The sequence below is a fragment of the Mus caroli genome, unplaced genomic scaffold (assembly GCF_978045245.1).
Source record: "Mus caroli unplaced genomic scaffold, Mus_caroli_1 scaffold_17, whole genome shotgun sequence".
NCBI classification, from domain to species: Eukaryota; Metazoa; Chordata; class Mammalia; order Rodentia; family Muridae; genus Mus; species Mus caroli.
In genome coordinates, this window is record NW_028227272.1 from 54150029 (window position 1) to 54165259 (window position 15231).

Below are 15231 nucleotides of genomic sequence, written 5' to 3' on the forward strand. Positions count from 1 at the left end.
CAGAGGTAGGCAGATGAGTTTCGAGACCAGGCTAATCTACAGAGTGAGTTCTAAGACAGCCAGGGCTACCCAGAGAAACCCTGTTTGAAACAGAAAATAAACAACAAAAAGCAGGCAAAAACTGTACTCACTGTATTTTAAAAGGAGAGGTTGTTCTAGGGACTCTGCAAGATTGCTTGTTGGGTGAATTAGAGTTCCCTGACATGACTTAATTCTAGGTCTACCTTTAAGGTGGAATAATAGATCTATTTGAGGCACTTTGGTGTTTTAACTTCTAGTCTTTGCAATGAACTGTAAAAAACACACATCTGGCCACTCTCCTTGACTTGATTATGTCTACTTCCTCCCTTCCCTTCCCCCTTAAACAGCTGTTAAGTTATACTGATGCCCCTGACCAAAGGTAAGACAAGGTCCTCATCAGTGTTCAAAAGAGTGACGTTCTAGTCAGCTCACTTTACTGTAGCTAATGTCTGAATCGAGTACTAGCATAAGGATTCTGCCAGTGACTCTGTCTCCACTTGAAAACTGTGTTTTGAAGGTATGAAGAAAGTCCTGTTGATTAAGACCTCGTAGTCCGTTTAATCTCTAACCCGAGTTCCAGTCCCATACTGACTGACAAATAGAGAAGGAAGTGATGATTGAGTGCCAAAGGGAGCAGGGTTTAGCATTTGTGCGCTCTCTCTCTCTCTCTCTCTCTCTCTCTCTCTCTCTCTCTCTCCTTAGTAATTATTTTCCTATGTTTGCTTTCATCTTCAGTTCTGGGTATTTGAAAGCTAAGCAATATATGGAAGAAGAAAACTATGATAAAATCATAAGTGAATGTTCAAAGGAAATAGATGCTCAAGGCAAATACATGGCAGAAGCATTGTTACTGCGAGCCACCTTCTACCTACTTATTGGCAGTGCCAACGCGGCCAAGCCTGACTTAGATAAGGTCATCAGTTTGAAGGAAGCTAATGTGAAGGTAGGTCCATTTTGAAATGTGTGTGCATGTGAAAAGTTAGAACGTGACCATGTTACTCTTGCAGTTGCTTTGCTTGATACCTTAGCATTTCACGTGGGTTTCCATGAAAGGCTGTTTTTGATCTTGAGGGGAGTCTACATCTAATAATATTGTTGCAGTGAATCTGAAGCAGGAATACTTATCTTCAGGCAAGGAAATAAACAACATTTTTTCTAGAGCGCTGAGTGTACTGTCAGATCCCTCTTGTGGCCATGGTTTTGGATATAGTGACTGTGCTGTGGTTGATAATATTGTTAAAATCCTTTTGAAATTAAATTTTCATACTGAAGTTATCCTACAAAATTTTCCTTAATCTCTTTTCATGCTGATGTCCTAATTACTGAATTTCTTATATTGTATTTTGCTATAAAGCATATGCATTGTTGATTTGAAGAAGCCTGAGTTCATGATCATGACTTTTTAGCTTTAACAGTAAAGAGTAATAATATCTACTGTCTGTTGTATATAAAAATTACCTCAAAAACAAATCAGAAACATAAATGTAAGAACTAAAAATAAAACTCATAGAACTTCAGAAATCAAAAAGTTCCATCAAGATAAAGAACTTGCTGCCAAGGCTAAAAACTTGAGTTCAGTCCCTGGATCCTAAATGGTAGAAGAGAGGATAAACTCAAGCAAGTGTCCTCTTGTGGCAGATGCTCCTGTGAACATGTGTGGGCACACACAGAGTAAATAAGTGAACGTGAAAAGAAAAATATATAAAAAATAATATTAAAAAATTTTAAAATTAAAAAAGATACTGAAACAAAACAAACAAAAAAAAAGGAAATCAGCTTTTGAGCCAGGCATGGTGACTTATATTTGGGTGGCTGAGGTTGGAGGATTGCTTTAAGTAAGCCTGTGCTTAAAAGGACAGTATCAAAAACTGACAACACCTTCCATAGAATGGAAGAAAGAAATTCATGAAAGGTTCTTTCTAATCAAGAAAAAAAACTTAGAATTCAACAGTAAAAAGGAAACCTAATCCAAAAATGTCCAAAAAATTGTGTAACTCACCAAAGAATATTCTACAAATCAGCAGTAAGAGCATGAAAAAGTGTTCTAGTACCATTATCTGTTAGGGTAGTTTCAACCAAAGCTTCATTGAAGTGCCCCTTCTTTCCTATTATAATGACTATAATTGTTTAAAAATTGAAAGCACAGGTAATAAGACTGTAACTCAACATGTAGTGTGATAAATACTGGTAAGGATATAGGGAAATTGGGACATTGTGTTGCTGCTAGGAATGTAAAAGGATAAAGAATCTTTAGGAACTAGTTTGGCTATTCTTCAAAATGTTAACACATAGAGTTGCCATGTAATCTATCAATGTTGCTTCCAGAGTTTAAGACACACACAAACATACCTGAATGTTGACAGCAGTATTAATCATGACACTCAAAGGAGTACAAATAATCCATATGTCCAATATCTACACTGAAATATTATACCATAAAAAGGAGTATTAATAAATACCACATTGAAAATACTACATGAAAACCAGAAAAAGACATGGGATATATGAAACATTCAGAATATAGCAGTGTGTGGGCTAGAGGTAGGCCGTTTCTGGGCACTTGGGTTAGAAGTGCTGTGCTTGCCTGTGTTGTGTTCTTTAGGTACAATAAGAATGCCCCGAAATCTGTAGTAACCAGCCTTTAACAGTGTCTAGTTACTATACTAAAAAACTCGGGTATAGTCTTTAAAAGGCATTGCAGAATTTTTTTCTCTTAATCTAAATTGGGTTTTAAAATTAACCAGGTACTTTCTCTCATTTTGGCTGTGTAGCTTCGAGCAAATGCCCTTATCAAGAGAGGCACCATGTGCATGCAACAGCAACAACCTATGCTGTCTACTCAGGACTTCAACATGGCTGCCGAGATCGATCCTATGAACTCAGACGTTTATCACCACCGAGGACAGGTGGGTAGATCTGATCTTAGCTGGAGCTGTGCTTGGTAACTACTCTTCAGGGTTTCTTGAAGTTTTCTTACAACATGTGAACTTGTTTTTGTTTGTTTTGGTTTTTCAAGACAGGGTTTCTCTGTATAGCCCTGGCTGTCCTGGAATTCTCTCTGTAGACCAGGCTGGCCTTGAACTCAGAAATCCGCCTGCCTCTGCCTTCCGAGTGCTGGGATTAAAGGCGTGTGCCACCATGCCCGGCTACATGTGAACTCTTAACTTGACCTTTGTTTACTTACATCTTGAAGATTTATAATCATATGATATAGAAGAAAGGGAAGACAAAAAAAGTGTTAGCGAATCAGCTAGCCTTTTGGGGGTGTTCATCTGTACTTTATGGGCTTTCAGTGAATAGACACTACTCCTACTTAGTAAACGTTTTCATGATTCTTTGTACATGTATCTGTGTGTAGCGGTATATGCACTTTAGTGTAGGCTCCCAGGGAAGCCAGAGGTATTAGGTCCCCTAAACTGGAGCTAAAGGGAGTTATAAGATACTCACACATATGCAGGAAACCAAACACCCAGAATACACCTAGTCTTGTCTAGTTTGCTTAGCATGCCTTCTTTTATTACAGTGAAGTAGGAAAAGTTCTACACTAACTGAAAACATATATATTTACTTACTAGACCTAAGGCTCACTTGTTGTCCAAGCTCATCTGAGCTCTCCTCCAGCATCAACAGCCTGAGTACTGGGATGATAGATGAACCTAGTTTGAAGTCTTTGTAGGGGAGATTGTGGTCCAGTGTTTCTGAAAGGTGTTTATAAAGTGTTGAAATAGCATTTTAAAAATTCTTGCCATTTCCATCTTTATGTTTGATATCTTGTAATTAATTGGTTGATAATTATATAAAGGTCTAATTGGCTTTGAAATTAAGTACAGAAGCACTTGATATTTTTTATTTTTTCATTAGATATTTTCTTTATATACATTTAAAATTTCAAATGCTATCCCGAAAGTTCCCTATACCCTCCCCCCACCCTGCTCCCCCTACCCACCCACTCCCGTTTCTTGGCCCTGGCATTCCCCTGTACTAGGGCATATAAAGTTTTCAAGACCAAGGGAGCTCTCTTCCTAATGATGGCCGACTAGGCCATCTTCTGCTACACATGCAGCTAGAGACATGAGCTCTGGGGGTACTGGTTAGTTCATATTGTTGTTCCACCTATAGGGTTGCAGACCCCTTCATCTCCTTGGGTGCTTTCTCTAGCTCCTCCATTGGGGGTCCTGTGTTCCATCCTATAGATGACTGTGAGCATCCACTTCTGTATTTGCCAGGCACTGGCATAGCCTCATACGAGGGTCCTTTCAGCAAAATCTTGCTGGTATATGCAATAGTATCTGTTTTTGGTGGCTGATTATGGGATTGATCCCCAGGTGGGGTATTCTCTGGATACTCCATCCTTTCATCTTAGCTCCAAACTTGTCTCTGTAACTCCTTTCATTGGTGTTTTGTTCTCTATTCCAAGGAGGAACAAAGTATCCATCCATTGGTCTTCCCTCTTCTTGATTTTCTTGTGTATATTTATTTTTTTATCCAAATTGCAATTTTAAAAAAAGAATTATCTTTTATTTTTAAATCAGACACCAGTCTTAAGGTTTGAAAATTGTGACTTTTTTTTTCTTGCAAAGAAATTTTATGTAGAACAATTAACTGCTTCGCATTAACTGTGACAACAGAAGAAAATCATGGTATAAACTTAAATGCTGAGCCTGTTACTTTATTGCATTTAATTATGTACTCTTTCCCTAGCTGAAAATTCTGTTGGATCTGGTTGAAGAAGCAGTGGCGGATTTTGATGCATGTATCAGATTAAGACCAAAGTTTGCTTTGGCGCAGGCTCAGAAGTGTTTTGCATTGGTAGGTGCCTTATGATTTCATAAGCACATTTGTATTACATAGTATCCAGCAAAGTGAGTATTATATTGTCTACAGACTCATCTGGTTTCTTCTCAAAACGGTGACCTCAGGGAGGAAAGTGTCAGGAGCGTGTTAGTCACTGTGTAACTGGCCTTGGACTCAGCCCTCTTGCCCGGCCTCCCCTGCTGCTGCTGCTGCTGTTAAAGCTGTGCATTGCACACCCAGCTATTGGCAAAATTACTTCTCTACCATAAACTAGTATGAAGGAGTCAAAAGTCATTTGAGGAAATAATTTATAGTAATGACAAGACTTAATTGCTTTTGCTATGGCCGGTCCTAAAATAATCTTCCCTCTAAAGAAAGTTGTGTCATAGGTATTACAAGTTTAGGATGCAAATGAAATTGTATTAAAAAGTCTGTAGGTGGGATATAGCTTGGTGATAGAGTATGTGAAGGCATAGTTTTGAATTTTGGCACTACGGAAAAGTAAATAAAAATTATGTCATCTATATGCTTAGTTAACATGTCTCAGTTTTTTATTGCTATGAAGAAACACCATAACCAGGGAAGTTACAGTTGTACAGGATTAGTCCATCATCGTCATGTCAGAGAGTAGGGCAAAAGGCAGGTAGGCATGGTCCTGGAGCAGTGGTTAAGGACTTACCTCTGACCCATAAGTAGGAGAAAGTGGGCCTAGCCTCAAAGCCCACTCCCAAGGACATAGTATTTCTAAAAGGCCACACCTAATCCATTGCAGAAGGAAGGGAGAGAGGGAGGGAGGGAGGAAGGAAGGAAAGTAGATAAGTAGGTAGGTGACTTATTGGCTCTTCTGAAAATGCTTTTGTAATGTTCTGTGTCTGTATAATATGTTAAGATTCCAGAAATTGGGGCAGGTGAGATGACTCAGCAGGTAAGAGCACTGATTGCTCTTCCGAAGGTCCTAAGTTCAAATCCCAGCAACCACATGGTGGCTCACAACCACCCATAATGGAATCTGACGCCCTCTTCTGGTGTGTCTGAAGACAGATACAGTGTACTTACTTATAATAATAAATAAGTAAAAATCTTTTTAAAAAAAAGATTCCAGAATTTTTTTTTTAGCTCTTTAACTAGAGTGTTTTGATTTTTTAAATAGTATCGCCAGGCATATACAGCAAACAATTCTTCGCAAGTCCAGGCAGCTATGAAAGGTTTTGAAGAGATCATAAAGAAATTTCCAAGATGTGCTGAAGGCTATGCACTTTATGCCCAGGTAAGTGTAAAAAATCTATTTTTTTTTTTAATGGAGTAAAATTGTCTTTATTTTCAGATAGGATGATTGTATGCAAACTATCTCAGAGTAATCACCCCCAAAACAAGTGGGACTAATAAGTAAGGTCACAGAATAAAGATCAGAATCACAACTTAATTAAATTTCTATATATGATTGATGAATAATTCAGACATGAAGGCTTCATTTCCAATAGCATCAATATCCATGAAGTCTGCAAGACATGAAAGCAAGGGGCGCAGCATTGGGGATCTATCCCCAGTCTAGGCTTGACAAGAGAAAAGAACAAATGCTAGGGGCCTGAGTTTGGGTGGACACTGCAGAGCCCAGAGATAGAAAGCATAACACTTTTAGCACAACAAATTCCACAAGGTTAACCAGACAGGGAAATGCATGCTTTTATTACTCAAGGACAAATTAGATGTCACCAATTCCACAGGGACATGTAGTGTGACTCATGACTCAAACACAGAATCACTGTAAGCCTGGGCTATAGCCCTGGGTTACTTGTGAAGACACTTAATTACACAAAAACTTGTTTTTGGTTTTTTTAAATGTAACATTCTTCCCCCTCAAATACTTAGCTTTGCTCTCAGTTTCTTCCTCCTTGGGGCTTCTCACTGTCTGGGTACCACAAAGCTGGGCTTTGCTGAACCTTTCTGCCATAAGCAGAACCTTGGTTATCCACAGTCAATTTGCAGGGTATAGAGAGAGCCTGCCTAGGCAGGCAGGTAGTCATATGAAACTAGCTCACTGGTATCTGGCAAGGCTTGCATATATCCACCCAAGATGGGGAGAGGGGTTTTATTAGACTCTTGGGGGAATCTCAAGAGTGCTCACTTCAGTTTTTAAGAGCTGCATTTGTAAGCTGAATCCAGCATGGAGTTATGCTAGCCTGTTCTCTCCAGGAGCTCGCTCTCGCTCATTCACTCGCTTGCTTGTTTATTTCTATGTGTTTATTTTACTGTGTAAGTTTGGCTGACATTATATAGAACAGGCTGACTTTGACCTCAGATCCATCACCTCTGCCTCCTGAGTGTTGGGATTAAAGGAATACACCACCAAGTTTTCTTTAAAATTCCCGAAGATGTACTGTTTTAGAGTTGAAACTACAAAAAGCAAGATTTAAACCTACATTCAATCCAGGCCTGCCTTGAGCCTGTGATCAGGAATGACTTGGCCTCCCAGGTGCTGAGATTGCCACCAGATTGCCCAGATTCTAATTTTTCATTTTTTGTTTTAATTACAAAAGGAAACATTAAGGGCTTTCCAGAATTATCACAGAAAATATTAAAGTTTTGCCAGCTTTGCTAGACTCCTCCCTAATCCCTTGGTGAGATTGCTAGTTTTTTCCCTTCATGCTCTTTAGTGACATTTCATAACGACTTGGAGGCCTTATTGAAAGAGGCCTGTGAGAAGTTGATCTCTGTGAACTGTTCTTCCAATGTGTCCTACATGTCACTGGGCATCAGCTCATAATCTGGGACATGACCCCAACCTGGAAGTCCCTGTCTCTTGAGTGTTTTCTATTTCTTTATAAAAATGAAACGTTGCTCACTACACATGAAAATTAACTATAAAGGCATCTGCTGTTTAAACCTATATAAAGCTAAATGAAGACAAATAAGAATTTATAATATAATTGGGTAGTAATCATCCTTACCTTTGCCATAGAAATCAGGAGTTTAGGGTATAAATTTCTGTACCCCACAGAACACCCAAAGTGAAAAAGTAATACAGGAAGATCTTTTTTGCAGCCTGTTTCCAAATTGCACATTTTTTTTTTTTTTTTTTTTTTGGTTTTTCGAGACAGGGTTTCTCTGTATAGCTCTGGCTGTCCTGGCACTCACTTTGTGGACCAGGCTGGCCTCGAACTCAGAAATCCGCCTGCCTCTCAAATTGCACATTTCTCTATTCCCTTTGAATGGGTTTGATTTCTAGGTTTCTTCAAAAATCTGAACTGGCATAACGTCACTGAAAATTTAATGTAACTTTACATGCAAGTATTTACATTTAAAATTTGTTTTCCATAGCTGCTACAAAAATTATATAGTATAAATTACTTAACTCACAGCTTAGATGCAAGACCCTCCCTCCCAAGTTAAACTGTAACATAGTGTCCATGAATGTAAGTCTTCCTCCCAAGTTAAACTGCAACATATTGTCTGTGAGAGTAAGTCTTCTTCAGCCACAGCAGTAGCAGTTATGGGCTGACTAATAGCAGTTTCCATATTTATATTGTACCCTCTAAAATGACTATCCTTTTGACTAATTCCCATAATATTAGTGTGATAAATTATAAATACAAGTATAGGCTTGTGAAAATGTGATTGATATAGCTGTCATTAAGAGTAGGCTCTTGTGTATGCTACTGTTTCCCAAACCCTTTGATTCCATTACAATATAAAATTTAAAATGGCTTTAATTAACTACAAGCCCCGGTGAATACATAAATTTTAATACTTAATAAGGAGTATACTTTTAATTTTCAAGTTAGCAATTATATTAATATATATAACTGAAGTTTTTCTTCACATAGGCATTAACAGATCAACAACAGTTTGGTAAAGCTGACGAAATGTATGATAAGTGTATTGATTTGGAACCAGATAATGCTACAACTTATGTTCATAAAGGGTATGTATTTTTCTGGTTCTATTTGTTTCAATAAAATACTAAATCTCTTTCAGAGTAATACAATATTTCAGCCTTACAAGAATGATTCAGATAATAGTAGACCTGTCAATTAATTGATCAATTTATTACACTATGTAGGGTTTTTTTTTTTTTTAATCTTTGTGCATATAAACCTGTGATATCTGTTTCCATGTATGTACTTGGATATGTACTTGCCACGGTAGAGGTGTGAAAATAATTTGGGTAACAGCCTTTACGTTCTACCTTTGAGACAGAGTCTGCTGTCTGTTTCAGCCTCCCTACCTCACCCAACAAGGGAGAATTTAGTTATAAACAAAATGTGTAAAGTAATCATTGGTGGAGAGTTACATGATGCACAGCCTGATGGTGTCATTCAAACACATCTGTTATTTTACTTCTCAATTTCACCAGTGAGTTTGTAAGTTCATAGTATTTCTGCTATGGCTAATTATGTAAGACTAGTAATTTTAATTATAATACATTGTGTAGAACTCTTCAAGAGTTCAAATTTATGTGCTTGGAGTCATTTTCACTGTGTATTGCTGGCTGAGTGTGAACGCACAGATCACATTCTTGTTCCCTACAAGTTCTGGGGTTAAAGTGTGCGTCATAATGGCCATTTGTAAGGTAAATTGGTGACGTGTGTGTGTGTGTGTGTGTGAGACATGTATATATGTGTGTATACACATATATGTATATATACACGCACATGCATACATGCATGCATATATGTGCAGGAAAGTAAGCTGTATAAAGATTAAAATATTAAGTATTGAGAAGCTGAGGCAGAGGATCTTGAGTTTGAAACCAACATGAGCTAGTGAGAAACTTTCTCAAAAAATTAGAAAGCTTAGAATAATTTTTGTATTTGTTATGATATACATCTGTGGGTGATGTTTAAGATAAAAATGGTGACATAAAGTTAAAGGCTGGAGCCGGGCTGTGGTGATTCACGCCCTTAGTCCCAGCACTCGGGAGGCAGAGGCGGATTTCTGAGTTCGAAGCCAGCCTGGTCTATAGAGTGGGTTCCAGGACAGCCAGGGCTATACAGAGAAACCCTGTCTCGGGGAAAAAAAAAAAAAAGAAGAAGAAGAAGAAGAAAACAAAAAAGTTAAAGGCTGGAAAGAACTAGCAAAATTAGATTGCTCAACAACTAAGAGCAGTCCATATTATCTAGAGGACCCAAATTGAGTTTTCAGCATCTGTGTTGTCAGGCAACTCAGAACCGCCTGACTCCATCCAGTTCCAGGGGATCTGAGACCCTCTTTTGGTCTCTACTAACACTTGAATGTATGCACCATACATTCACAGAACCAAACATACACATAAATGGGGAAAAATATAAAAGCTGTAAAACAAGTATTTTTTTACATTTAATTTTTTGAAATGATTGTATGATATTCAGAATTTATAATATAGTCAATAAGTTGAAAATAATGCAACAATTTTATTTTTACAATGATAAAGTAATTTATATTATCAGAGTAAAGGGAGAAGCTGCCTTAGTTTTCAGAACAATTTTTTTCACAATGGGTTTAATATACATTTTATTTCCATGAAATGGAGCCAAACACAACTGAGACAACAGACTGAGTAAACAACTAGAAATCAGACAGTGCCACTAGCATAGTAGAAAAGAGACAGAGAGAGAGAGAGAGAGAGAGAGAGAGAGAGAGAGAGAGAGAGAGAGAGAGAGAGAGATTGAGACTGTAACCCACAAAAGTCTTCTCTAGCTAGGACTTGCTCCCAGGAGTCAGACTGCTCCTAGGGCAGGAGTGGGAAGGGAATGAAACAGGGTTGGTATCTGCATACGAAATCAGTTGTCTCTGTTTCTCAGAAAGAGAGAAAAGGAATACCGAGTCCTGACTTACAGATCTGAGTGGCCAGCACTCAACATCAGAAATAGAGACCAGAAGCCTGCAGTGTGATCTGCTGTAGTCTTTGTTTTCCTTATAAATTGTTTTGTTTATTGAGAGCAGAACCCAAATCATACGTTTATATGTTTATCAGTATTGGGTCCGTCTAACTGTCTCCCCCACCCTACTCCCAATCCAGTTTACTTCAACTTCAGTGGAAGCAAGATTTGGATAAAGGTTTGGAGCTTATCAGCAAGGCTATTGAAATTGACAACAAATGTGACTTTGCATATGAGACCATGGGGACTATTGAAGTGCAGAGGTAACTAATCAAGCTGCTTCTTAGAGATTAATATTGTCTTTGGTTCTCATTACATATATTGGCTTGTAAATCAGTATCTATTACAGTTTTAAAGCTTGCTGTACTTTTGATGCAGACTTCCCTAAAAAATTAGGGAATTTGGGTTTGCCTCATTTTACTTACACTTATAAAAGCTATCAGGCTTGTGCCTTACAAAGTGAAACTAGGTCTTTATTGTGTATGATTTCCTTTTTCATGTTTATCCTTCCTGTGGGAAGACCAGAAATACCTGAAGTGTGGTTTAGTCAGTGTCAGATAACAAGGAGCAGATAGCTAGGCTGTATTGGAATGTGGATCCCGCTACCAAGAAGCAACCAGCCAAGAAGCTGAGCTGCTGAGTTTTCATGAAACCTCTGGCTTAGTTGGACTTTTTTTAATAACTCTGATTTCCTGTAACTTGTTTTGTGTAAATATTTACCCAAAGTTGCACTTAAGGTCTACATTTAATGTTGACCACTATATATGTAGTCGACTATGCCCCCTTAAGTACTGGTCTTCAGTACCTTCCAAATCTCAGTTCTGTTGACCTAAACTCATCTTTATAGTGATCCCAAGATAAAATTAAAGGTGTACAGAAACTAATGCCCAGGCCAGTCAAGCTAACTAAGTCACACTGTGATACATGACTGAGGACAAGACTTGAGTCCATACTTCAATGGTGTCAAGGCACTAATCTTGCTACTATCACTTGTCAGGATTCAGGATAAGTCCTCTTAATTACCTATTGTCTGCTCTTCCTGTGGCTCTCTTTCCTCCAAAAGACTGACAAAAAAAAATGTGATTCTTCTGATGGCAGGTATATACAAATACCATTTCTTATGTTAATGTGTCATTACAAATAATTCTTTTACTGATAGAACAGTGGTTCATAATTATGCTTGAGCAAAGCTCTGGATTCTTCTTAGATTAGTGCATATAAAAACACTTGACATTTAAAGTATTCATAGAGACTACCTTAAGAGGACAAGGGTTGAGGGAATTTTCTTTGTATGTTAAGTTGTGCTGTAAGAGCCATTTTAGGGGCTGGAGAGATGGTTCAGTAGTTAGAGTACGAGCTGCTTTTCCAGAGGACCTGGGTTCAGTTCCCAGCACCCACATGGCAGCTCACAGCTGTCTATAACTCCAGTTCTAGGGGATCTGACACACTCATAGACACACATGCAGGCAAAACACCAACCAGTGCATGTGAAATTTTTTTAAAAAAGGTCAATTGTAGGTCTGGGGATCAGGCCTCATTGATAAGAGTGCTTAGCTGGCATGCCTGAGGCTCTGAGCTCATTCCCTAGCACTACAGCAGTCCATGCTACAGATTCTAAAAACTATGCTGGAGACTCAGAGAAATTCAAGGTTCTCTTGAGCTACATAGGGAGTTTTAGGTAAGGTTGGGCTAGAAATCTTGTGTCAAAAAAAAAAAAATGTCATCTAAATCCTACTTTAAAATTGAATGATTGACATTGCTGGTTATACTAATATTTTGCGGGTCATCTAGTTGTTATCAAAACAGATCCATATAAACCAAAACTAGTTAATTGTGTTAGCCGTATGCTATAGGAAGTTAAATATGGGCCACCTCTAGTGATAGTGAGGTAACTCGGCTTGGCTTTGATCTTAGTCGCAGGGTTACACGCATCTACTTAAGTCCTGTGCACATGCTTGCATACATAGATAACACTGCTTCCCTTACGCAGTTGTTCTTAGTAACTATATAACTTAGTCACTCTTAAATGTAAGAGGAAAGTTTTATTAGCCATAGCATGTTCATCCATTTATTCAAAAACAGATAGCAATTACTAACCTTTGTACTTAGCTGTTGGAACTGAAAGATACCTACGAATGAGCTAGTAAAGTCGTCTCCCTATGTATATGGGCCTAATAGAACTGTGAGGAATATTGGGAATGAAGTATTTGGTTCTTAGGTGTAGAGTATACAATACTATATTTGAAGTGGGCCCTAAAAGGTAGGGATTTGAACAGAGTTAAACAGAGACAATAACCTGAGGCTCTTTGTGATCAGGGTTGACATGGTCAGGGAACTGGGATTGACCTTGGACTGCATGAAAATTCTCAGGTTTTGGCATTTGGGGTGAGAGATAAGGAAGTAAGAGTATGAAATCAGTCCTTTAAGGGGCAAGCGTTGGAGGGTTACTAGTGTTCTGTATTGCCAGAAGCCTCATATTTGACCAGAAACATGCAGGCTTAGGAACTAGGAAAATTAGGGTTTTTAAGTAACCAACTGAGTTGCCCTAGTCTGCCCATATTTAACAAAGGATTCAAGATAATGTAGGCAGAATATGCTGCCATGATGGCCTCAGTGAGCGAGGATGTGCCTACCCCTGCCGACTTGACATGCCAGGGTGGAGGGATACTCACAGGGGCTTCCCCTTCTCAGAGGAGAAGGGGAGAGGGAGTAGGGGAAGAGCTGCGGGAGAGGGACTGGGAGGAGAGGAGGAGATGAATATATTGGGGTGTAAAGTGGATTCATTGGTGTTTTCAGTATGCTGTGCTAGACCTTTTTATTATGAAAGAAACGTTTTATTAGAATTACAGTTGAAGGCTTCATGCAGCACAATTAAACTTTATTGGTTATTGAGAACTGCTTGTTGAAGAATCTTTGAATTTTTGCTCTTTTAGAGGAAACATGGAGAAAGCCATTGACATGTTCAACAAAGCTATCAACTTGGCCAAGTCGGAAATGGAGATGGCTCATCTGTATTCACTTTGTGATGCTGCCCATGCCCAGACAGAAGTAGCAAAGAAATACGGATTAAAACCACCGACATTATAAACACAGGGGAAACAGACTGACTCTTTTCAAAGAAGTTTACCCCCTCTTCAACTGAACCCTGAAGACATTGTCATAAATTGTTGAACGGTGGAACTTAGTAGTCCCTTTGTGATGTTGTCATTCATTACATCTGTTTCATGTTTAGGTGTAGTGGGCGTGGCTGTTGAAGGAAGTTTGCAGTCTTGCAGCTTTTATTCCCTGTGCAACAAAAGCTTAGAACCTGTTAAAGGGATATTAAAACAAGTTGTAGAATACAAACAGTAATTGGCCATGCAAATAAAAACTTTGATTTGTTGATTTGTTTTATTTTTAATATTGGGGTGGGGATTATGTTTGAATGATTTTGTTTTTATAGCTGTTTGTATAATATGTGAGTATTTTATAGTATGTTAGTCTTTAACATAGTAAGTGCTGTAAAATATACTTCTTTTGTATTCAATTAATCCTTTTTAATTTTTTTTGAAGGATGAAAAGCTTCAATGTGGATTTCAGTAAAATTGAAAGACGTTAAGCTATTGTCAGCATGCACAGTGCCTCTGATTCTGTAGAACTTTAGTAAATTATGTAGAAGCAAAATATTCTCATTGATACTTGTACAGGAAGACTTAATGAGGGACTGAACAAGGAAGGTAAGATGAACAAGACATGTATATACTTGCCCGTGCCTATTCCATAGTAAGTACTATTTAATAGTATGCTTTTAAATGAAAGTGGGTGTATGTGAACAACCCACGTACAGGTGGAGTACATGTGATGATATATAGGAATATTTAATTAGCTTCAATTTTCTAGTGACAGAAATTTGGTAAAGGTTCTAAAGGATGTCAGTCCTGAAGCCAGGGCATACTTGTTTGAAATGGAAACCTCAGTGATGTAGCTGTGGCTTAACTTAGGGATTTGAGCCAGTATTTCCAGAGCTGTCCAATACATAGAGTACTTCTGTATTGAGGTGACCTTTACCTCCAAGGACGGATGGCTCACATCCACATCTCCAGGGATGCTGACAGCTGACTTTACTCTGGTTCTGTTCATTTTGATCTGTACCTCATCCTCTTTTGAATCTCTAAGCTGTTTCTCTTCCTCACTTTCACAGCCTATCCTTTTACTTACTTATATGCTGGAGTTTTCTGGTTGGGGAGGGATGTGTTCTTACTGAGTCTGTTTCCAAGATCCAAAACAGGTTGAGGTTTATTTAAGTAAAATGGTTTTTTTTTAAAAACAAGCCTGTTAAGACTTATAATTATAGTTTACATTGTTGAGAGTAAAGGAGCATTTTACACTCTTATTTAAAAGGGTGCTTTATCCCACTGAAACCAAAATGATTTTGTCTACAGATGCTGTCTTTTTAGAAAATATTAGAAATGACTCCTCTTATAAAGTCAGTTTTTGGACGATGCTGGTTAGCCTATGGCTGATATCAATAGGAACAGTTAATGTAATTTAAGGTGACTGGGATAATGGAAAGTTGGAG

The 15231-nt window shown here is 38.2% G+C and overlaps 1 protein-coding gene across 1 annotated transcript in view; it reads left to right on the forward strand.

Moving 5' to 3' along the window:
* Tomm70 (translocase of outer mitochondrial membrane 70) overlaps positions 1 to 14057 on the forward strand; it is a 32038-nt gene extending 17981 nt beyond the window's left edge. The window contains exons 6-12 of the mRNA XM_021184847.3: positions 757 to 964; positions 2793 to 2927; positions 4723 to 4830; positions 5966 to 6082; positions 8640 to 8737; positions 10814 to 10936; positions 13607 to 14057. Coding sequence (XP_021040506.1) covers positions 757 to 964; positions 2793 to 2927; positions 4723 to 4830; positions 5966 to 6082; positions 8640 to 8737; positions 10814 to 10936; positions 13607 to 13760 — 943 coding nt within the window. The 3' untranslated portion in view covers positions 13761 to 14057. The remainder of the gene's footprint in view (positions 1 to 756; positions 965 to 2792; positions 2928 to 4722; positions 4831 to 5965; positions 6083 to 8639; positions 8738 to 10813; positions 10937 to 13606) is intronic.
* The last annotated feature ends 1174 nt before the right edge of the window (positions 14058 to 15231 follow it).